Source organism: Vanellus vanellus (genome assembly GCF_965231255.1).
Source record: "Vanellus vanellus genome assembly, chromosome: 3".
NCBI lineage: Eukaryota > Metazoa > Chordata > Aves > Charadriiformes > Charadriidae > Vanellus > Vanellus vanellus.
Window position 1 is genome coordinate 106,117,512 of NC_138907.1, and position 25,402 is coordinate 106,142,913.

The 25,402-nt window shown below is 41.9% G+C and overlaps 1 protein-coding gene across 1 annotated transcript in view; it reads right to left on the bottom strand.

Annotated features, from left to right (window-relative positions):
* Positions 1-22,224, bottom strand: part of ARHGEF10 (Rho guanine nucleotide exchange factor 10) — a 124,060-nt gene extending 101,836 nt beyond the window's left edge. The window contains exons 1-2 of the mRNA XM_082481166.1: positions 22,110-22,224; positions 7,352-7,427 (exon numbers count right to left, since the gene is read on the bottom strand). Of these exons, the coding sequence (XP_082337292.1) occupies positions 7,352-7,388 (37 nt within the window). The 5' untranslated portion in view covers positions 7,389-7,427; positions 22,110-22,224. The remainder of the gene's footprint in view (positions 1-7,351; positions 7,428-22,109) is intronic.
* Positions 22,225-25,402: the final 3,178 nt, after the last annotated feature.

The following is a 25,402-nucleotide window of genomic DNA, read 5'->3' on the forward strand; positions in this document are numbered from 1 at the left end:
GACTAAATCATCTTCTGTATTCATTTTAATGAAATTATGACAAGGTCATATTTCCTGGAAAGATTAGTTCAATAAGGAAGAAAAAAGAAAACCTAAATAGAAGGTTGGAGGGTTTTCCCCCCAAAAAAAAGTGTTTACCACATATTTCTTCCTCAGATTGCTGGGCATAGTTTCAGTTCCTCTCCACAGCAAAAGCAAGCAGCACCTAATAAATGTTTCATTCAATAGTTCAGACACTTTATTTAACTTATCATAATACAAACAAGTTTTAACCTGTGCTCAAGCACAAGATAAAATAATTATAATGTATAAAAAAAGTTAATCTCTGTTAAACCCTAGAGTAGAATCATTACAGAGGCTTTAGGAAAGGTTAGTGAACATTTGCTGGGATCAGTGAAATGGAATTTAAAAAAACTCAAAACCAAAAAATCCCTCAGTTATTTGGCAGCCATTTATCCTGGCCAGTTAATGCTAGATACAAGTCCTAAAAAGGCAAAAGAAGCAAAGAAAAAAAAAAAAATATTCACACTTATCCTTATATGTTGGCTGTTTGAAATTAAAGTTTCAGAACTTAGCTTACAGAAAAATTCATTGCAAGAATACCACAAAATCAGTACAAATTCCTTTACAATTTCTTTGTGGTTTAGGCAAAAGATACTAGTTACCCCAGACCAAAGATAAAGTTTTGCTGCCATCCCTGGCAAGCCCTTTATCTCATCATCAATTGCTCTTTTCGATCAGCATGTCTGGGCCTTGTCCCTGCACACAGCTAGCAAGTTAAGTCCAACAGTAAAGTCACTTTACAAAGCAGCTGGGTGAACAGAAAAAGCAACTATAACTTACTATTCAGCAAGCAAACATTAAATAAGATCAAAAGGATGAAGTCAAATTCTCAGAAATCTATGACACAATCACATTCGATCATTTAACACATTATAAACATCTACCAAAGCTTTTACTGGATTACTTCAAAATAAAATAAGATATGATTATATCTACGTAACCCGTGTTTTCTTTGTAGATGCTAAAAACAGAAGTTTTAATTAATCTATTTATTTCTTTTCTATTTCTTGTTTTTCCCAATGATCAAATACACATGGCTAGAGGAAAAAAACACATAATTAGGAGTCACATGTGACACTGTAGCTGCATTTTTGAGGCGGGAATTTACTTGTTACTCTTTGTTACACAGCTTGTCTGGATTGTCACACAAAATAATGGATCCTTACCTTAAACAATGCATTTTCCTTTATTTACTGAGAGAAATGTGATCTTTAGAAATAAATAAATTGTTGTGTTACAGATGGGATGTCAGACACCAGCAAGCTACAGCCAGCTTCAAAAACAAGGGACCATTCATAACTACAATTCATATTCTGTTCTCATTCTTCTGAAATCTTGGCTCCCCTTTTACCATCATTTGTAACTGTCTGTATACTGAAAATAGATATCTAACAAACAATGCCGTTTAGCTCAAGACCAGCTCCCTTTATAGCTGCAGTTTAATTTAAGCAGTATTCTTATTTCAATCCCCCAAATCACAGTAACATCTTTTTATTTTACTTTAGTCTAAAATACAAGCTTATGTCCCCTCAGTGTTCTTTACTTCAATAAACTAAATCGTAAAACATACAAGTGCTTTTTTGTCAATAATATATAATCCCCAATTTAACTGCCTCGTCTCAGTCAAAATTAAATTAGCTTGTTAAAAGAGTTAAAACCTAAATAAGCTATAAAATCATTCACTAAACAGCCCAAAAGGTAACTAAATAATCTGAAAGAAATGGATACAGCACACAAAATAAAAAGCAGTTCCTCTAGCAGAGAAATACAGTTGTGTCTACAGTGAAAGAAGGCAGACATCCAGCAGCTCCTGACTAGGGTTAGTAAAAAAATTTTCTACTTTTTTTTGTTAGAATATGTAGTCATCCCAATGGGAACTTTATGAGAGTATAGTGTTCCTACTTCCCTCTTACCCACAGAGTCAAGCCAGACTTCCTTCTCAGGGACAGAGAGGAACTACAACTATTTTAGTGTTCCGGCACTGGCAGGCAAACGACAAAAAATAACCACAGGAGGACACAATCACAGCACTCGATCACACACAGGATATCCAGATTTAATTCCTTGGCCTCCTTGCTCTACGTCTCTCTGTGTCAGGAACAAAGAAATATCCCGCTCACAGCCCTAGAACGCTAATCACAGAACCACAGAATCGCAGAATTATCAGAGTTGGAAGGGACCTCTAGAGATCATCTAGCCCAACTCCCCTGCCAAAGCAGGATTGCCAGAGCACATTACTCAGGACTGCATCCAGGCGGGTCTTGAAAATCTCCAGGGAAGGGGACTCCACAACCTCCCTGGGCAGCCTGTGCCAGTGCTCTGTCACCCTCACCGTAAAGAACTGTTTCCGTGTATTTGAACGGAACTTCCTGTGTTCTAACTTGTGCCCATTACCCCTCGTCCTGTCACTGGGAACCATTGAAAAGAGCCTGGCTCCATCCTCCTTCAACCCACCCTTTAGATACTTGTACGCCATAATAAGGTCTCCCCTCAGCCTTCTCTTCTCCAGGCTAAAGAGTCCCAGCTCTCTCACCCTTTCCTCATAAGGGAGATGCTCCAAGCCCTTAATCATTTGTATAAAAAGGTGTACAAAACGCTTTTACGACTGATGTCTAGGAGATACCCACAATCTGTTTTCAGTTTAAAAAAAAAAACACAAATTTCATCCCATTGAAGAACATCTCAGATCCCAAACTTCAGCAGAGCAAGGTTTCTCACCTAGCTTTACCCACGGTACTGGGGACAGTGGTGTAGGTGAGCGAAAACCCAGTCCACCACTACACCTGGTCTTCAAGGGCACCTCACATATCCCAAATGAAGAGTGACAAGTGATTGTCTCTCAGTTAAAAAGACTATTTGTCAGTAATACAAAGACTATGCTATCAAATTCATTCTCACAATGTCCTTGTATGAGCACTGAAATTACAGTATTTCACTTTAAAATTTTAATATATTAACGTTAATTTCCTATAAATAGGAAACAAAATATATTGTTTACAATTCAAGAACTCTATTGCAATGCAGCCATACTCCAAATCTCATCACTGTATATTAACCTACCTCGATAGACTCAATTAATAATAAAACAGAGCTTAAACCTTATTTTAGGTATTACAACTGTTGTAAAAGGCAATTCAGTGTAGGAGAACTGGGATGAATTGTTGGCAAGTATACTCAGAATGAGGAAATACACCCAACGTTTTTTAATAGTTTTCATGGAGAAATCACAAGGTGTAGTGCCATGTACCAAAAATAGCGCAAGAGAGACACATTGAGAGATGAAAATGCAAAACCAGAAGCCTATTTGACACAGAGAGTGTGCACACACGCTGCCCCCGCAGCTTCCCTTAGGCAAGAAGCTGTTTGTCAGGTATCCGTCCCACTGAGCAAACAAAGCTGGTTTTCCTTTTGAAACTGGCCCCGATAAACACCTCTTAAATCCTCACTTAAAGAAAAGGATTTCCACTTTGCAAGATCATAAGATGTTTTTTCGAGTAAAGAAATGAAAAGCAGCCAGAGACCGCATCTCCCAATAAAGTAGTAACAGCACAGGCCACCACACACAAACACCACCCTAGCGTTAAACATCCAATCTCCAGCCCGAACTGGTCAGCATGAAAACAACTCCTCTGCAGGAGAAGCACGATGTGATTCCCGATTCTCAGAATTACCAGCTTTTTAATTCCTCGCTGCATAGTCTGCAGTCCACAGCATATCCTTTTCTTGTCTAAATGGGTTTGGCTAAGGACATTCCACTACAGTAACCAATTAAAAACATAATTACAACTTACAGCCAGGATAAAATTTGCCATTTTCACTTCGCTTTTTTGAAAGGATTTTTTTGTTGTTGTTGATAGAGAGAACAAGAATCATCCTCTGTTTTATTTCACAAAATAGCCATGGAAATTTTTTATGTATGAAATCTTAAACACCAGCACTTTGCCCATAAATTCATATGCACAGACACACAAAAGAAGGGAACACGAGCTAGCACTATAATCTCAAGTGTCAAATTCAGAAGCAGTTTTTTGGATTATGGTCTTAGCCAAGGAAGCCTTTGCCTCTACCCCCCTCCAACTGCTCCCTGGCTGCTAAAACATACATTCGTTCAAAATATACAGATAAAAGTATCGGGGAATTTTTAATCATGGCTAGAAGAAAAATCTCTTTTTAAAGCTGTCTGGAGGAGGGAGCATACAGGCATTGATTTTTCTCAAGTTCCTCAGTACTTGAATTTGCTCTGGTGTAAGGGAATTAACTAGCACAAACTTGTCACTGCCTAATTAACAATACATGAATGGAATCTCCAAACAGCTATGAGCATATATGTTGCGTAAGCATAATAAATGAAATAAAGGTAAAATATGTTATCTTCTACTCTTTTATCACATGTAGTTTTTCCCTATCAGGAAGTGGCAGAAGCAGATCTGCTATTGACCTTAACTGTACCTCAACTTCAGGTTCAGATTCTATGTCAGAGATTCAGATGATTATTGCTAATGAAAAGACATTATTTAACATAAATTTAATTGCATAGCTTTCATATATATTCCCACAACGTCCCCATGACAAAGATGAAGGTTTACCATTATTTTTCCCCTTTGCATACATTAGGATTGATACAAATAAATTTGTGGAAGTCACTTGTCAAAACCATAGAAAACCTATTTGACAAGAACAAAGTTGAGATTTATAGTGCAAGGTATACACCTTTAAATGCAAAGGATCCCATGCAACTTTCAACACTACAGCTACATTTGTTAGGACAATAAATAGATAAAAGAATTTAACATGATGTCACAAGAACTTTAAAAAAAAAAAAAGCAACCGATTTCATCTGGGGCCCCAGTTCAGGATTTTAGAATCATTATGCAAAAGCTAAAAATATTTTTTTATAATGTATCAAAGGGTCCTACACACAGAGGGAGCCTCATCCTCGCTGTGAGCCACAGCACCCACCCATGCACCCACTGTCTGAAGGCACCAGTAGGTGTTGCTTATCCCTTCTGAGCAGACACAATGGGTGGCCAGCGTATATGCATGGCAAAAAAACCCTCCACCATTACAAAAAGAAATCCTATGTTTCCTTCCTTTAATTGTTATGTGTATTTGCAGTCAGACTTGGCCCTAAAATTCTCACCTATTTTCCACCTGTGAAATGGCTCTAGAAAATTATCTAGGGAGTGAACTAAAGTGTACTTTAGTGTAATTATCAAAATTTATCTTCACTGATATTCCCTTTGTTAATATGATTTTTAAAGAGAGTCAGCCATGGTAAAGTAGAAAAATATACAAGTTCCAACAGTTTCAGACAAAGTTTTTTTGAGATGACAGGCAAAGCATCCATTGATGCAAGATCAGGTAGAGAAGAATCTGAATTTATGTTAAACAAATCTAATCTCAGCCTATTAAGGAGTGACATGTCTGAAAATAAGGACACAATACATACAGTTCTACATGTCACAAAAAGCTTTGCAGAAAAAGAACCTGAATTCTGGAAACGTACTGAACTACGTCACCCTGAATTTTTGTCAGAGTATCCCACACACTGACATGCTGCACAAAGTTGGAGCTGTTGCCGCAATTATTAGCTGTCTTTGAACAACAGCAGCCCCTACTCAAGTGGAAATATTGATTCCTTAGGGATGACTCTTCCCCCGCAGCACTACATTGCTTTGGAGATGGATTATCTGATAGAGACAGTTTCACAGTAACTGTCACTAAACAAAACAGAGCTAAATTCAGGGTCCTGGCCACATGGATTAGGACAAAGACAGGAAAAGCATTTTGGCCAACAATAACCTTAGTGATATCTCAGAGCATAAATAAAACTGTCAACAATGCTGGCCAGAAATCTAACCCATTAAAAGCTGATTTCACAGCTTTCTGCTTCTTTCACATTCCCAATTTCCAAGGTAGTATCTAGTAACAGGCCTGTATGAGTGCCAGTGTCTAAGTTAGAGAGAAAGTAGTTTTGATCCAGGATGGCAATTTGCAAATTCCTAAAGAGTTACGGCTGAACAAAACTAAGATAAATCCTCTTTCATACTTGAATGGCTTTGTATAGGTACAAGTTCTGTGTGAACAATAACTAAGAAGTCCTATAAGCAATAATGTCTATTAATAACATATTAATATATACATATATCAATGTATGTAACAGAGTGTCAATCCATAAGTAATAATGTCGTATACGAGGGACAGGTCAAAAAATTATGGGAAAGTCACTGTCTATACAAACTATACCAGCAGCTTTACCAAAATAAGAACAGCTGCACTGGGTTCAACCACAAGTCTCCATAAACTTGTGCTTTGGGATGATCAGAACAAGCATACCATTCTCCTAAGAAATCTCCCAGCATCCAACTATAAAAAGCCAAATCCTCTTAAGCTTTAAAATACATATCACGCACCCCACAAAGGTGTGTTTACAGGAAATCAAAGAGGAAAACAGGGGAAAAAAATACCCATATTCTCTTAGAGAACAAATGCAGAAGGCAATGACACGGTGTCTTTGTACATCCTGTCTTTATGCCTTCTGAAACCTGGGCTATACAAGCAGCCATACAGTTACCAGCACACAGCAGGCAAGGGGCACCGAGTGCTAACTTTAGAGAACCAGTTCCATAGTCCAGCATATATCATACTTTTCCATAAATCTCTGTGCTCTGACCACACAGAGGTTCAGCTATGCACACTTCCCCTCTGCTCCCCATGGGAGTGCATGCCAGCTAGAGAACTGCAGCATCAGAAAGTCCTTCAGCTACAGCCCTCAGCAGACATTGCCAAGATTAAGTATGCTTGGTGGAAGCAGCATATGCCCTAACAGCAAACAATTCACCCCTCACTGTCCTCTCAATTCAGACTCCAAATCTGTCCAGGCATTTGAGGCACTGGTCCAAACATCCTGCCCGTGCTACAGGCTTCACTTGTTTTTTCTCTACAGGGCACCATGTGCATGAACACTTGAGGCTGCCAAAGCACATGATGAAAGTGTGATGATATGGTCCACACAATGCTGCCTTAGAAAATGTGTATTTGCAAATTTGGACTGTAAGGACCAATTGCTCCCCAGGTTTCTTCCCATCATCCTCTCAGAACACCAGCAAGCAAGGTCCAAGAACAAGACAGGGTAGACGACAGGAGCTCATGTTTCAGCAAAATACCACTGGGATCAAGTCTTAAGTTGATATGGGGAAAGGGAGTGTTGGAGAGGTAAAAACACTTTTGGAAATATAATCAAATTGTTACAACAAAATTTGCTTAAAACTCAAACTATTTCAATTACCTTCTGGTGGTGGAGGAGGGAATTCCTCTGTGTCCATCCTAGTGTATCCACCGCGCTTTTAGCAGACTGAAAAACCCTGCAAAAAATGAAGGGAACATGTTTTGCAGATGAACATAATTTCCAAATACCAAGACACTCCTTTTCAATTTGGCCAAGCTCATACCTATTAGCTAATACCATTATGGAAGAGAGGAAATGTGCCTGGCTTCTTGCTTCGAAATACATCTAGTCCAAATTTTTTATGTACACAGCCCTCAGGATTGGAGCCAATTTTTGTAATGATCTCAAAAAGGCAGCTGAAGAAGGATGAAGTTTTCAAACTATTTGGTACTCTGCAGCTCCCACTGTGACAATCACAAGCAGATTACTAAAACATGTTATTTCGGTGCCTGTTTGGAGCGTATATTCTGTTTCAAAATCTTCATGCAGGAGATGGGGATAAAAATTCTAGGAAGCACATCAGTTTTGATGATTTTTCTCCATTTAGCGATCAGCAATCACAAGTTTTAACTGTACGCTTTATATAGAGTTTCTTCTTTTCTTTGGCAATCTTAAAAACTCTGCTTGACCCCCTTTAGTTTCACCTCTCCTGAGCAAAGTACCAGCGAGCAATCTCCTCAGCACCTTTTCTTTCCTTCTCTTTTCTCAAATGCTGTTGGTCTCATGTTTTAAGGAAAAGAATAAACCTACAAAGCATTCCCATACTTTGGTCCTGAATACACACTGGGAGTGAGCAAAACCCAGAACCCATAAGAGAAATTTTCCTTCCTTCCCCATGAAAGTACCGAATAGTGATATTCCAGTATCATCTGGAAGGAAAAACTGGACCTGTTGTGCAGAACAATGCATACGCTCTGCCTCAAAACCATTTTCACTCTAACTTAAGACAGCATATCAAAAAGAAAGATTTCAGAACAAGACTGAGGAGGAAAATTAAGTTTCCAAAAGCCACACAAGGAAGTGGAAGAGCCAATGCTAAATTTTCTGTCTTGCTCTTGAGTAGCCCATAGATATTAATCTCAAGAAACTACTGTTTCTGCTTGCAACACCACACAAAACAGCTCAAACACCTGGAAAGTCTCCATAGCTGAAGTATGCCCAGTGGTAGGACAAGAGGTAACGGGCGCAAACTTAAGCACAGGAAGTTCCATCTTAACATGAGGAGGAACTTCTTTACTTTGAGGGTGGCAGAGCACTGGAACAGGCTGCCCAGAGAGGTTGTGGAGTCTCCCACTCTGGAGACATTCAAAACCCACCTGGACGCTGTCCTGTGCAACTTGCTGTAGGTGACCCTGCCCTGGTGGGGGGGTGAACTAGATGATCTCCAGAGGTCCCTTCCAACCCTGACCATTCTGTGGTTCTGTGAAGGAGATGGTGAAATTCAAGGTACAGTGAAAAAATAATAAGCCAAATGAATCGGGATACAGAGGTCAAATCAATTGCAACTCACAGAGGAGGTGACAGTGAATGGAAGGGAGAGCCTCAAAAAGGGATCCAGCCTTCAGAGGTACCAGGTAATTTACCTCCCTGACATAAGCTATACAAGGGCAAATCATCGGGACAGACATGCCAGGAAGGATAACAACTCTGGTAGCACAAGATCCTTATATGAGGTGGCAATTCATATCAACATTTAAGCATACAAAATTCCCTTTTAAATTGTCTTAAACTGTGGTAATTCTTAATCAAGTCCTAGACAGAAACAAGTAGCTTCAGAGCCAAAGCTCAGAAAGGATTCATACACATATACAACAACTGTTTTCAACACGCAAAACATTCCATTATGTGCTTTCCCTGTACAGTGTCCCTTCTAAAGCCTCTCACTACAATTTATATCTGCAAAGCTCAAAGGCGTGTTCTGTTTACAAATGTCTGGAATGCATCTTGCCACACCAAAACTGTCCGCCAAAACAAGGGAAAATTATGGGTTGAAGAAAAGGCTATTTTTCTTTTACAGTTGAATCATCACTGAAACAAAGATTTTCAAGTGTGAAACATGCAATAACCAGCAAACCAATGAAAATTAATCTGAGCACCTCCTCCAAATACATCTTTAAGACAGTAGCTAAAAGGCCTTCAGAATATTTATTTTATTTAAATGTGTGAGGCAAGATTTTGAACACCTGTGGAACTTACCTTCAACAGTAATTTTAAAAATCAGTTTCTTCCTCACAAGCAAATACCAACAGTTAACAGGCAGAGCTGAGCTGTGGAAGCTTGCAGCTTGTTTTCTGTTTTGATCTAGCTCACAGTGACATGCTTCGAATTACACCAGAATTGTGTGGAGGAAGGACACAGACCCAGTGTTACAGTCCCAGCCACTGACCCAGTGTTACAGTCCCAGCCACTGACCTGCTTGCTCCCATCTGAACAGTGCTGTTATTCACAAGAAGAAAGATACACTTTCTCACTTTAGAATGCCTCAGGGGTTGACTTATACATGTCATTAATTAATCTTGAAGTTCCACATATTTTTCTCTACTTTGTAGATGCTGAGAAAAACACTGCAGCAGCAAAGAGAGCTTGTGTATTGTACATTCCAGTAATACTCTCCATAAAAATAAAATGATTGCCATTTTATGTAGCAGACGACACATTCACGGAACAATCCCTAACAGCACTGTATTTCAAAGAGAAGTTTTTTCACTCTTCTATCAAGAGGCAGGGGAACTAACTCAAGTCAAAGATGTTTAAATCAAGATTAAGGCAGATGATTTAATTTGGCTAGTAGCATAGGGCACAGCGTGCGTGTGTAGTTCAAGTGGTTTCCCCATTGATTCTGCTGCTAACAGAGTTACAGACCACACAGCTACACACGTGAATTTAAACAACAATCACGGAAATCACAGCTCAAATTAAGATGAAAGGGACCCCTGAATGTTCTCTCCTATACTTAGGACAGGTTGCTCAGAGCCTTTTCCACCCAAGGTCTGAATCCCCCCAAAGGGGGAGGTTTCACCACCCCCCGGGGCAGCCTGCTCCTGTGCTTAACCAGCCATGCCAGGAAGAGTTTTCCCCTCGTGCCCAACTGGAATTAACCTTGCCACAGCTTGTGACCATTGCCTCTCATTCTCCCTGCTGGGCACCTTCGAAAAAAGCCTGGCTCCGTCTTCTTTCCAAGCCCACCTTAGGGAATAGAGAGCTGCAATTCAAACCCCCTCAGTCCTTTCTTCTCACAAGGACACAAACCTGATTTCCCTCAGCCTCTCCTGACCTGTTCCCACCCCCAACCACAGCAGTGCCCTTCACTGGACTCATTCCAGTTTGCCAGTCCCTCACTTGTACTGGGCCCCACACTGAACACTGTATTCCAGATGCAACATCATGACCACTGAGTATATGTTATCTAGTTGAACATAAAACTATTTAAGAACCTAAACAACTATGTGCTTTTAAGACACAGAATACCAAAATTTCGTTTCAAGGTGTTTAAAACCTAACCTATTAAACATGAAACACATGAGCTTCACATGAACCTATACATTTTATAATACAATACACATATTCATGTGTATTGTATTATAAAATCATGAATCTGAACAACTGACCTGACTTATTAGACATAGCAGCCTTCCAGTACCTAAAGGGGGCCTACAGGAAAGCTGGGGAGGGAATCTTTATCAGGAAGTGTAGCAATAGGATGAAGGGTCAGGGTTTTAAACTGGAAGAGGGTAGATTTAGATTAGATATTAGGAAGAAATTCTTTATTGTGGGGGTGGTGAAACACTGGAACAGGTTGCCCAGAGAAGTTGTGGAGGCCCCATCTCTGGAAGTGCTCAAGGCTAAGTTGGATGGGGCTTTGAGCAACCTGATGTAGTGGAAGGTGTCCCTGAGGGGGGTTGGAACTAGATGATCTTTAAAGTCCTTTCCAACTCTAACCTTTCTATGACTCTGTGACATGACACAGAGGTTATCAAAATACAGAGCTTTTTTTCCCCCCTATAAAATTGATTTCTCAAACACAGTATAACCTCTAACCTGAGTTAATGACTCAAACTGCTCCCTCCCAGGCTCCACAGCAATCACAAACACAGGGACAAACAGCAGCTCTTGAAGTTACCTACCCCAAAGGTTAAGATCTTCCATTGTCATCCAGCTGCCCAAGAATTCATCTGACTCAGTGCTCATCACCTTCTTTCCTTCAGGTGGGGGTAAAGAGGTAGCAGTGGCTGGTGCGGACCACAGCGGTGGTCTACAGATTGCCTCCTTCCTTTCCACCTCTTCCACCACATTCCTTACGTGTACCCAACGTACAGCAGATGCCGGGAGAGAGGCCAAGGAGCACCCAGACACTTTTATGAAAGGCAGGTGACCCATTCTGGCCAAAAGACTGACCCTCACTTCCCCTGTTGGCTTCTTGATGTTTTCACCCGGCCCTTTCCTGTCAAACTGTTAGGAGGAACAGGCAGCTCTTATTTATATTTACAGACTGGAAGAGCAAAGACAGCTTTCTGACTTTGCAAGTTCCCAGTTTAATTGTCTGCTTATAACGGGTTAGTCATTGAACCAATCTGAGCAAACCCACATCAAGAAAATATTCCAAGCCTAAGAAACTACTGCTGTTAAAAAAACTGATTTGTAGCAGGGCAGCATGCTTTTATTTATGAGTTTATTTATTTAGCTAGTAACTTTTTAAGTTTGTCTTTAAAAATCCACAATGTATTTTGCCAGAAAAAAAAAATCAGATCCCTTACTACACTGCAATATATATAGGCCTCACCAAGTCTGTAATGATTTCTAAATTTTATATTGATATTTAAGAAAAAGAAAATGTAATTAAAATACCACATCAAAATCAGATGTTCCTGGGCAATGTTTCTCATGCAGAGAAGTCCCATGCAGTGGAAGCAGTCAGATCTCAAATGGCACTTGCACCAGAAACCAGAATCGGCCGAGTGTGAAATGATCCCCAAGGACAGTCCCCAGCACTTATTCCCAGAGGGCTGGAAGGAATGTCCTATGAGGAGTGGTTAAGGACTTTGGGTTTGTCTAGTTTGGAGAAAAGGAGGCTGAGGGGCAACCTCATTGCTCTCTACAGCTTGCTGAGGAGGGGACATGGAGAGGTAGGTGCTGAGATCTTCTCCCTGGTATCCAGAGACAGGACACATAGGAATGGTTCCAACATTGAGTCAAGGGAGGTTCAGACTAGATATTAGGAAACATTTCTTTACCAAGAGGGTGGTCAAACACTGGAACAGGCTTCCTAGACAGGTGGTTGATGACCAAAGCCTGTCAGTGTTTAAGAGGCATTTGGACAATGCCCTTAATACCATGCTTTAACTTTTGGTCAGCCCTCAAGTAGCCAGGCAGTTGGACTAGATCATTGCTGTAGGTCCCTTCCAATTGAAATATTCTATTCTATTATTTAGAATTTTCCACCAAGAGCACTCATCTTCAACCATGAAAGCTGGTATGGAAGGAGGTGGGAGTCTGCAGTGTCCCACAGAAGACCTTACAATCTCAGAGTACTAACACCTCTATAATGAAGGCCAGTGGCTTGGCATCCGTGAGACTGAAATTCTGATTCCACAGCAAAGGGCAGTTTTAGCAAAGAAAACAAAAGCACCTTTATACTTGTACCAAGACTACAGAAGAAAGTCAGTGTTCCTCCCTGTGACTCAGTTTCCCCTCTCATTAACTCTGGTAACTCCTTCTGCCTCCAGCCTAGGTGGTCTCTCAGCTATGGCTGCACATCAAATTTCATTCAATAGCTTCCTCTAATTGTGGGATGAAAAACAGACCACCAGTTCTCAGCTACCCAAATACAAATACTGATCAACATCTGCATTTCCACTTCATCAAAACTATTTTCCAGAAGTTATTACTTATACAATAGTCAGAAGGCAACAGAAACAGGACCAATGCAAACTCCACCAAAACAGCAAGGCAGCACAGCATTCATACCTGGTGGCACAGTACCTACCCAGTGAGCTCCCAGGAGGCACACACGGCCAAGTTTTCCAGCTCTACCACCCTAAGAACATACCTTCTCTTTAAGGAGCGTGCACTATAACTGCAGCAACATCAGGATTCTTCATTCTTAACGGTGCAGAAAGAATGAGCCAGTGAGCATTTTTTAATGGAAAACAGAAAAGATTAAATGAGGAGAATTATTTCCAAGGAACTGTGACTCCAGGAGAAAGCTTAGTGCAAGCAAGCTACAAAGCAACTTCTCTGAGAAAGCCTGGAAATTAAATAAAAAAATATTTAAACACACCCCCCCAAACCTGTGAAGACAAAGCCCATGAATATCTAAAATCCTCTTGTGTCCACATCACTTACTGAATATTGCTGTGTAATGCCTAATTGACTCTTCTTCCACCTATAACTACAGACCTCCTGCTGGGAAGTAAATCTTGCTGAAATTTGATATATAGACTCTTTGGAGAGTGCAGAGAAGCAAGGAGAAAAAAGAATGCAGAAGACAGACGGTTAATTTCCTTTTTTTTTTAAAAAAAAAAAAAAGTACCTCAAGATGTCTCTGTGACAAAGAGAAAAAAAATTGATAGCACAATTTGTTCTCCATACAAGACCACCCCTAAGAAACACAGACTATACACTTTTTTCAAAGAGATGTTTTTATACTACAGTGGGTCTGAATGAAGCAGACATTTATATTATGACAGCTTACCACCACATGCCATAAGCCATAGAAGGCGGCTGCATCAAGACTGGATCATTATTTCTTTTAATGTGTATGTGGTTTTATTAAAAGCTAACAGTTCTATACTGTACTAATTATATTCTTAAATTTATCAAAGAAAATTACTTAAATTGTAAGCAATGGAATATTAAGGAACTGCATAGGTTCAAGTAGAAAATAAATATGAAGCCCAGTTCCTGGCTTAGTTAAATCTGGGGAAATTCTATTAGCAGCTGCAAGGCAAACAAGGTCAGATCCTCAGAGATGCACATTTTTCAGACTGTGTGCAAAATCCACTTCCCCAAAAGCTACTTTGCTTCTTTATCTGCCACTCTTTCTTGCACCAAGCAGTATCCTGCTAAAAGCTAGAGCACAATGCAGCAGCAAGCCCTGAAGAACCAGCAATCTACAGAGACACCCTGAGAACAAGGCTGAAGATCAGTATTCTGACCTTCCTTTTTAAAGGGTATTGTTACTAACATTTCTTCACTTAGAGCAGATTCCTGCCCAGTACATCAGAGGAAAAGAGGAAGAAAGCCAAGACTGCCTTTGCAGATTTGTCTGAGGGCTCCTATCCACAATGCAAGCAGAAAGCACTATGGAATTTTTAATATTCATATTCTTCCCCTCTAAGGACAGATTATTATTGCAAGGCAAAACACAGAATCACTGATTCATAAACTTGGTCAGGTTGGCAGGTACCTTAAGGAGTCATGTAATCCAACCTGCAGCTCGAAGCCAGCTCAGCTATCAGGTGAGATGAGGCTGTTTTATCTACTGGGATCCTGAAAACCTCCAAAGACTGCACAACCTTGCCAGACAACCTGTTCTGCTTGGTTGCCCTCCTAGAGAAAAATATTGCCCTTATATATCTTGTTAGAACCACCTTTACTTCAGTTTTTGACCAGAGCCTGTTGTCCTGCCACCTTCTCGATAACCTGCCGGCAGGTGGGGACAGGTCACCATTAGGCCCCCATGAAGCATCTCTTCTTCGTGAACAAGCCCAGCTCTCTCAGCCTCTCCTCCAGGGTAGTGCTACAGTTCCCTGACACTGAGGTGGCCTCATGCTGAACCTGCTCCAGTTTATCCTTATCTTTCTTATACTGGGGTGGGTTGGGGTGTGGATGCAATACTCCAGGTGTGGTCTGACAAGTGTTGAGTGAAGGGCAACCCTTACCTTCAAAGAAGCTCTTCCTCCACATGTGCACAACCTTGCCCTCATCCTTGCTGAATTTCACAAAGTACCTGCCAACCAGCTCCTCCAACCTGCTCAGGTCCTTCTGAATGCTGGCCCCGATCTCAAGCACATCCACTGCTCACCTCTTTCCACAATTTGGTGTCATCTGCAAACTTCTTGAGCAAGGGCCTGTTGTCTTCCAAGTCACGTATAACATTAAACAGAACATGTCCTATGACAGGCAGCTGGGGCAGTCCACTGGCTACTAGCCTCAAGGTAAGTTACAACCAACTAGCCACTTCTAAACCCAACCATCCCACCAGTTTTTCACCCATCTAGTAATGCACCCACCCAGATCATAATGACATTCTGCAAAAGACCCTGCTGGACCCAACATGAACATATGATTTTATTAAGCTCAGTAGCACAGTACTTAATTTACAGATGGGAAAGCTAAGACCTAGAAATTGTTACGGAATGAAAGAAAGTATGGGTAAAAAGTTATTGAAACCAGGGAAGGCAACAGGTTCCCAAACATGCATGTAGGACACCTGATTTTTAGCGAATAAGCCTTTGCTCCTGCCTTTTATGCTGGCAACTGTTTGAATACCCAAAGGAAGAAGAGGGGAATCACCCTGGGGTTTTAGAGGCCATCCTGGCAGTCAAGTGTACTACAACAATCGCAAGCATCCAAAGAATTAAAAGTGAATGCTGGCATCACATACTTTTAGTCAGGACTGATTTTTGTTTTGTGCCACACAAACTAGAGGACTGTGTTGCTGGCTCAAGACCATGGTCCTCCACATTGCATGTACAGGCAAAATAAAATATATGAATACTAAAAGCATTTTTCTTAATTTGCTCTAAATTTGATTGCAATCAAGTAACTTCATCTGGTAAAATAATCTTATTTCTAAAATTTCCTCTTTTAAACCTAATCTAAATTAGTCCCAATATTGGAGATCAAGTGTTATCTTCATTGGAAACATCCTCAGGAAGATTTCTATTTCTAAGTCAGAGAAGATGCCTGCATGCTGCGTAACACTTCAATTGTGATGTAAACCTATGTATGGTTTGGTTGCATACATATCATTACAACACACACATATAAATGTGTTTTTTTTTAATAAAAAACCCCATAGAATCATAGAATGGTTAGAGCTGGAAGGGACCTTAAAAAACATCTAGTTCCACCTCCCCCCGGCCATGGACAGGGACACCTCCCACTAGACCAGGTTGCTCAAAGCCCCATCCAATCTGGCCTTGAACACCTCCAGGGATGGGGCTTCTACAACTTCTCTGGGCAACCTGTTCCAGTGTCTCACCACCCTCACAGTAAACAATTTCTTCCTAATATCCAATCTAAATCTGCCCTCTTCCAGTTTAAAACTGTTACTCCTCGTTCTGTCACTATACTCCTGATAAAGAGTCCCTCCCTGTCTTTCCTGTAGGCCCCTGTTTAGGTACTGGAAGGCCGCAATAAGGTCTCCCCGGAGCCTTCTCCTCTCCAGCTCTGGACTCACTCCAACAGGTCCATGTCCTTCTTATGTTGGGGGCCCCAGAGCTGGACACAGTGCTCCAGGTGGGGTCTTACCAGAGCAGAGAAGAGAGGCAGAATCACCTCCCTCGACCTGCTGGCCACTTTTCTTTTGATGTAGCCTAGGATGCAGTAAAATGCACCAAAATAGTAATTTACTCTAGTAATTCTGATCAGCCTCACATGTAAAATACAGTGTTTTTTCACAGGGAAAATGCCCCCTCCTGAAAATTATTTTGATTCCCCAGCAAATCAAGTTCTTGGCTTCCAAAAAAAAAAAAGTTGGTGAGGGGATGTTTTTTATGGATACAGTTGATAAAGCATTTTTTTTCCCCTCCAACTGTACTTAATCCCCACACCCACCGCAAAAGCAGAAAGTCCTGGTCAAACTTGCATTAAATCCATGATTCATGGTTTTACAAAGCATAGCTTGTCTTTCAAGATACTGATGACAATTAATGAAAATCAGAAACTCTTTCCAATGATAGAAGTGAAATGATACACCAAATTGAAGATTCAGTTCCTACTGCTTTCTGCAAACCTAGTCCTGACAAAGACATTTTTCCTAAGCATTTTCAATTCTGGGGTACTACTGTCCTTGGAAAAGTAACCATACCATTTCTCATCGAGGACAACACATTACAGATAATGAATCACATCTGATCATTACGAAAGTGTCCAACTGAACAAACTTATTTCACTTGACAAATTATTAAGTTATTAAGAATATAAATACAGACTTTTATTCCTGTGTTTCTAAAAAAAACTATTTGGAGTAAAATATGGAAATACATTTCTAATCAAAAATTAGAGTCATAATGTATGGTCTAGAAAAATAACAAACTTCATCCTTTGTTTATAACACCACCAAAATATTATTCAAATAAATCAGAAATCAGGTAATGCAGCCACTAAAACGTCAGTTGAAGTAAGAAAGAAAAATAGTAATAGCACCTGCATGGAATAGCCCTCATCTTCAAAACATGTATAATGGAAGGCAGTTTCCCATGGAAGTTTAAGTTCTGCATCTAGTCCTAACATCAGCAGTCCTCAGTCTTTCCTTGATTTGCAAATGATCAGGTAGACCTCTTTCTTCCCCAGCTTCTATAGTTCAAAAGTGAAGTTTTAAAGCCTTAAATCAGTCAGTCTATGGTTTGCAACAACACTGAATATTACGTGTAAAATTCTGAAAGAATACTGAGGATGTAACACCATAAGCTCAAGACTCACTTTGGTCCTGGCAAGACACTATTGTTTACTTCCCAGCAACTTATGATCCCATTTTACAGATGAGGAAATAATGTTTATCCCCTTTCTTGAAATTCCTGAGATGTATATTCTGTATCTCTAAGGAAAAAAAAAAAAATTCCTATGATTTCTGCAATCTGAAAGCATTTCTAGAAAAGAGATTACAGAACAGAAATGAGAGTGAATGTTTGACCTTGAGCTTGGATCCTAATAGATTGTATTCATGGTTCAGTCCCAAGTAACAAGTAATGCACAGCACAGTAAGTCACTGAAACAGATTTTCCCAAGATAATGCCCCTATTCAGCACCATGTAAGTAGAACAATTTATTTTGCTCTGGTGAACTGCTTCACCCACACGTTTGACATTAAGCTTCAGGCTTCCTGACTGAGCAGCAAACATATAAGACATGAATCAATGTTGTGCAGTTATGCATCACTTCCCACAGTCTTGCTGATTCAGGCAATTCAGAATAAACCATGAATCAAGTTTTTGATCTAACACAAGTTTGAAAACATATTTTTCAGCTCTTGTTTAGCATTACTTGTCATAATTCCCTTAAAAACAAGTTGTATTTTTACATGTCCCTGGTTTCAAAATAACCTGAAGTATTTTGGTGTGACAAACTCAGATTCTTTATTGTAAGAAAACGTCCAGGTGATTTAAATCTCAAAAGATGCAGCAGTTTCCTTCTACAGATACGCAACAGACCTGGAGTCCCAAGATTCTGCTCTCTGCAAACCACGTATCCACACAATGACATTACTGAGAAAGAGGGGAAAACAGGAATTATTAGGACATAATTGTATAGGTCCATAATAAGAATTTCGGTTTATCTTGCTCATGTACCTCTCATCATCATAAAGAGCACCTCCCCAGAATAATTCTCAGGCATCAGTTTATGAATCCCTGATAATTTCCAAGCATCCAGGCTTGCAGCTTTTCCGCTCTTGAAACTACTTGTAGGTTCAGAAAAAAAAACTTACCAATATTATGGACAATATTTAAATTTTAATCTGAAATTCCAAGTCAAAAGTTCTCCTCCTCCTGGATTGCAGGATTTGTTTCCTGGCTTCTTCAGAAATAGATTGAAGTTTATAAATTTTCTACAACAGATTCTAAAAATAATTTCTACTTTATATAGCAGCAGTTAATAGACTTCCTGTTTTACAAATGAGTAATGCACCATTCCCAGTTGCAGGTTTTAGACAAGCTTGTTGTCTTCCTTCAAACATTTATAAAATATGCACGGACTCCTAAACAGCTCAGAATCAACTGAAGAACTCCTCTGGTATTGAGATTTCTTCCTATCAAAGTTATTAATGCTGAGACTAAATACCCTCAATTGCAAAAGAAATGGAAAACAAAAAGACAATCCCCCCAGCAGTAAGTAGTAGCATCCTGGCAAAAAGAAAAAAAAAGAAGTACAAGATTTTATACACATAAAATGATAATCAAGAAAACAAACAGACAAACAAAGAAAAAGCTCAGTTAAAAAGAGTAACTTAAATAGACTGAAAGACACTAAAAAACCTCCAAGAGCATTTGAAAAAAAAAAAAAAAAGCTGTGATGTCTAACATTAAAAATTCAGCCTACTCAAAACTATGCCTGTCCCTTACGAAGTTTGGATTCTGGAAATCTTAAAGACATGATATGCAGCTACTACGTTTAGGATCATCAGAACCTTTCATATTTAACATATGACTAAAGTTAAGTGTTTGGACCTAGTATTTCAACCGGGTGTAAGTCAGCACACTTCCACTGAAGTTAACGGGCTAGGAGGAAAAAACCCCAAGAAGCTGAGGTACCTAGATCCTCAATTTCAATTACAATAAAAATGAGAATCTCCTATTTATGTAACACTGTGGAATTTTAAGGTTAATCTCAATTGCTAAAGCTTGTTAAACAATTGCTAAAGCTAATTGTTGCAGCTTGTTTCACAGTTTTCTACTCTGGGAAAGGGCTGTTGCAGTTTACTGATGAGCAAAACCATATCCTATCTGTTGAGAGTGACCGTAGCTCCTGGTCAGAAGAGGGCTCCTGCGCACAAAGGGAGGCAACCGCCTCATCAGTACTTTGCTGTCCTCACCACTGATCTGTCAAAGGCAATAGAATAAGACCTGCACATTTGGTCTCAATGTCTCAGAGCCACAATGCCAGCCTGCACACACCCATCACACAGCACTATGGCTCCTCTCCATATCCTGTGGCGTATGAACTCCTGAATCCCAAATCCAGAGGATCCTGCTGGGTCCTGGCACAAAGCAGGAGCTGATGGACAGCACGTTCCTCATGCATCTGTCTGCTTCCTTGGTGTTTTCTCCCACCACATCCACCTGTGGGTATCAGCCACGAAAACCCCAAGCCTGTCCCATCACAAGATACCTGTTGCCTATCACATAGTAGGTCGTCTCACGTACGACACCACAGGTAAACTAAGAAATACGTAGATTGCACCATAAAAGTCTTGAAATCTCACTGTAAAACCTTCAGAAATATCAGATTTCAAAGTACTGTCTAAAGAACTACTGTTCAGAACCTGATAAACACATGTAACTAGTTCACAGGCTACTAAGCCCAAGGGTGAAAAAAAAAAATAAAATAAAGACAAGATGGATTAAACAAAGCAAGTCAAGCAGATTATCAAGATCAAAGAGGTCACCCAAGTGAAAAGAATGAAGGGTCCATTGAAGAAAACAGCTGAACCCCCTGCCTGAATAATGTGCATGCAGTTGTAGGTGCCCAACACATCCCATGTTCAGGCAATAAATCTGCATCTCCTGAGCACCAACAGAAAATTTAAAAAATTTAATACTTCGTTTCTACCGCAGAACAGATTTCTCACTGGGGTTCACTAAGCAGAGTAAAGGCTTTGGGAAAACATTTATTTTCTTTACAATAATAATAGTCACAAACTAACATACATTGCTATATCCTCTCTGTATTTATTCAGCATGAGACAGTTTTTACACAGTCAATCTTTCTTATTTCCTGGCTGATGCAAAAAACCCTACACCTTTTTATGCTAACAGTTAAATTACACAACTGAAAAAGAAAAGATACTTTTTATGCTGCAATTAAACAGCTTCAAACCTTCTAGCACAAGATAAAAACCATGATCTTAGTAGCTTTGGGGAAAAAAATAGGATTGAAGAAATACTTAAATGAAAGAGGACAGAATTTAGGATGGATAAACCCCTTTTGGTCAAAAATACAAGCACCACCTAAAGGCCTTTAAAATAAGCCTTTGCTATGGGCATATTATTAATAGCTGTCTTTCCAAGCAGCAGGTACTGCTTATCAACTCAGGTAGAATGCCCAGGTGAATGACTGGACAATATTTTAAAGCTGTGCTTGCCTTACCCTGTAAGAACTGGGCATCTTTCAAAAGAAACTACACGGTCTCGGATCACCGCAAGCAACTATGTAACTCCCGCAATAGTCAGTGTTAATTACAAAGAAACCAAAGACAATTTTAAAACCTCCTTTGGAAAAAAAAAAAATATAAATAATACCAGAAATGGACAGCAGTTATGTGCCAAAATATTCTTCCTCTGTTTCAAGAAAGCCAATTTAATTGCAGATACCAACTCCAAAGCCGGTGTTGAGCACAGTTTTTAAGAAGGGTGAAGGAGAGAAACTCAAGTCCCCCTCCGGGAGTCGGGATTTTCAGCAGCCTCGCCCGTACCGGGCGCGGAGGGAGGGGGGGGGGGGGGAAGCCGACCAGACGCCGAGGCGGGCGGGAACCCCACCGAAAACAGCGGGGGAAGAAAACTCCACCACGGATGAAGAGGTGGAAGTTTGGAAAAGCAGCGAACGCGCTTATGACCGACCCCTCGGACCCCCCCTTCGACAACGCGCCAGTCCGCCTCGCGCCGGCAAAACCTAAATAATCATAGAACACTTATTTTGGGAAAAAAAAAAAAAAAAAAAAAAAAGAATGGGGTCATTCCTCTCCCCGCACCGAGGCGGGCAGAGGTTCCCAGCTGCCACCCCCAGCGCCCCCGGGGGACGGCGGCTCCGGGGCGAGGCGGGGGGGAGTCTCCTCACGGCACACCGAGCCCGGCCTCCGAGCACGAAACTTTCCGTGACTAAACACCGCAGCGAGACCCCGGCGCTCCCCGCCGGCTGCAGCCGCGGCGGGAACACCCACCTCCTCCTCCACCTCCGCCGCCGCTGAGAGCTCCGAGGCGACCGCCGCCCGGCTCGGCCCGGCCCGGCCCGCTCCGCTCCGCCGGGGCTCCAGCGGCCGCCCCGCTCCCGGGACACGTCACGCAACCCCCCCCTCACCCCGGCCTGGGGGCTGCCGCCGCCGAGCGCTCACTCACCGCCGAGCGGAGCTCCCGAGCCCTGGCGGAGAGGGGACGGGAGGGGAGGGAACCACCCGCCCCCGCTGCCGTTACCGCCTCCCCAGGGGCCACCGGCCCGCCCCGCCCACTGCCGGGCCTTTCGGGCAGCGCCCGCCGCCATTGGCGCAGCGCGCGGCCCCGCCGCTTGCCGATTGGCGCAGCCGCCCGTCCGTCGCGGCGGGGCGTGGCGGCCGGCGTGTCCCGTGGCCGTCCGTGTCCTCCCCCCCCGGACCCCCGCTGCATTCCTGCTGCTGCACGTGACACCACTGCCGGCGGGGCGGGGGACAGGGGGACGGGGGGTGCACACCCCCGGGAGGGGCTTTCTCTGCTCTTCTCTCATCCTTCTCGCGTAACGTTCCTCACGGCATCACTGCCACGAGTGACGTTCCTCACGGCGTCACTGCAGACCAGCGCTGGCCAAACCAGCCCCTCGGTCAGCCCGGAGGCCGTGTCCCACAGGGAGGCAGTGCTTATCTTGGAAGAAGTGTCAACCTGAGAACGGGTCAGGGCTGAGCGGGGCCCCTTCCATAATATTGGAAAAAAAAAAAAACAAAACCACACCACCTTTACAAGATGGAATTATGCTGAAGATGCGTGCTTTACGATATAGCCCTGAGCACGTTGTTGCATTTCAATGAAAACGGAATCACAGAATAGTTTAGGTTGGAAGGGACCTTGAAGATCATTGAGTTCCAACCCCACTGCCATAAGCAGGGACACCTCCCACTAGACCAGGTTGCCCAAGGCCACATCCAGCCTGGCCTTCAACACTTCCAGGGATGGGGCCTCCACAGCTTCTCTAAGCAACCTGTTCCAGTGCCTCACCACCCTCACAGTGAAAAATTTCTTCCTGATATCTAATCTAAATCTACCCTCTTCCAGTTTGAAGCCATTCCCCCTCATCCTATCACTACATGCCCTTGCAAAAAGTCCCTCTCCAGCCTTCTTCTAGGTGCCTTTCAGATACTGGAAGGCTGCTATAAGGTCTCCCCAGAGCCTTCTCTTTTCCAGGCTGAACAACCTCAACTCTCTCAGCCTGTCCTCAAAGGAGAGGTGCTCCAGCCCCCTGATCCTCTTTGTGGCCTCCTCTGGACTCGCTCCAACAGGTCCATGTCCTTCTTGTGCTGAGGACTCCAAATCTGGACGCAGTACTCCAGGTGGGGTCTCACCAGAGCAGAGTAGAGGGGCAGAATCAGCTCCCTCAACCTGCTGGCCACACTTCTTTTCACATAGCCCAGGATACAGTTGCCCTTCTGGGCTGCGAGCACGCATTGCTGGCTCACATTGAGCTTCTCATCCACCAACACCCCCAAGTCCTTCTCCTCAGGGCTATTCTCAATCCCATCATACCCCAGCCTGCATCAATACTGGGGGTTGCCCCAACCAAGGTGCAGGTCCCTGTACTTGGCCTTGTAGACCCTTATAAGGTTCACACAGGCCCAGTCCTCAAATCTGTTCAGGTCCCTCTGGATAGCATCCCGTCCCTCAGGTGTGTCACCTGCACCACTCAGCTCAGTGTCATCTGCAAACTTGCTGAGGGTCCATATCTAGATTAAGGGCAACTAGCTCAATTCCATGATGAAAATGTCATTTACTAGCAATATCTTTCTCCTTTTGGCAGCAAACTCATTATCTACGTGCATGAATTTCTCTGTTCACTGTTAAGAGATACAAATTTCAAATCCTTCCTGTAGTCCTTTTCGGAACCATTTTGATGTTTGAGAACCACTTCTTTGACTCCAGTGACCGTACTTAAATATCATTCTCTAATTCCAATAAAAACTCACTGGGGAAACCTTGTTGGACAAATCCAACAATAGCAGATCAACTGACAAAAAAGCAAAACTACCTTCCAAAATAACTTTCACTCTTCCTACTATTTTGTAAGGCAACATCCTATTAGCAGTCATAATCTTATCATTGCAATCCTAAATTCATTATTTATCTATCCATAGTTAGTTGTCGGTAATTAGAGTACAGATAATGGCTGTCTCCAGAGTTAACATGATGCTTTTCATGACCAGGTCCTAGGAAGATGATGTTTAACTTGGTTTTAGAGGTGGTACCTGCACAATGAGATCTCCCCAGAATTTACTTACACTCATTGCTGCTTATAGAGGCTTCGGCAAAAGATACCTCTTGCCTCCAAGCTACCACAGGTCATGCATTGACTCCAGTCCATGTACTGGGCATGTTAAAGACACCATGGACACTGAGCAGTGTCCTGGCCCCATGCGACACCATGCTGCGGAGAAGGGATCCCATTTTTCTCTCCCTGGAAACTGGGCTGGTTGAGTGTAGACTTAAACAGTACGACACCTATGGACATACAACATCCTTCCCGTGGCTTGCTTTCCGAAAAGTTGCATGAAATCTGAACAAGATACCTAAAACTCAGGTTACCAAGTTCGCCAGTGAAGACTGATTTTCTAAGTTTCTTCCTTCTATTTACCAGCTGATGTCACTGGCACTTTCTCTTAGGGAGTTTTTACCCATTGGAAATTGAGAAATTATTTCTCCCATTGTTCTCAACTGTGTCCCCCACAAAAACAGTATGTCATCTGCTTACTGTAATCCTTCAGAAACTACTCAAAGCCAGGACATCTGTCCTGGTTTGAGGTAAAACAGGATCTTTTCCCCTCCTCTGCCTGTCTCTTCAAAGAGGGGTAGGGGGGAGCATCTTTCGCTCACCCGATGGCCCATTTGGCCAAAACCACGACAACATCCAATGGCCTTCCTTAACTTAAGCATCTGCAGAACGCATGCTGGAGACTTGTAAAGTTACGGGTCTCCTCCCCTTACCAAACAAGGTTGAATGGCGATACTTTTTTTTAATTTTATTTATATGTATATAAATAATTTTTTAAAAAGGCAGACCACACAGCTTTCTTAAACCGAGACTATTGCATCAAAATAACATTTGGTTTAATAAAAGCATTGTGCATTCGTGTTCTGATACAATGCCTGCTGCTGCCTTGTCTTTGCAAGTCAAATTCTCAGACTGCAAATTCAGACAGACTAGGTGCTAATTTCCCTAAATTTTAATATTTCTCAGCACCGGAGTCCTTGTGTTACGTCATCTCCTCATTGTCACGGG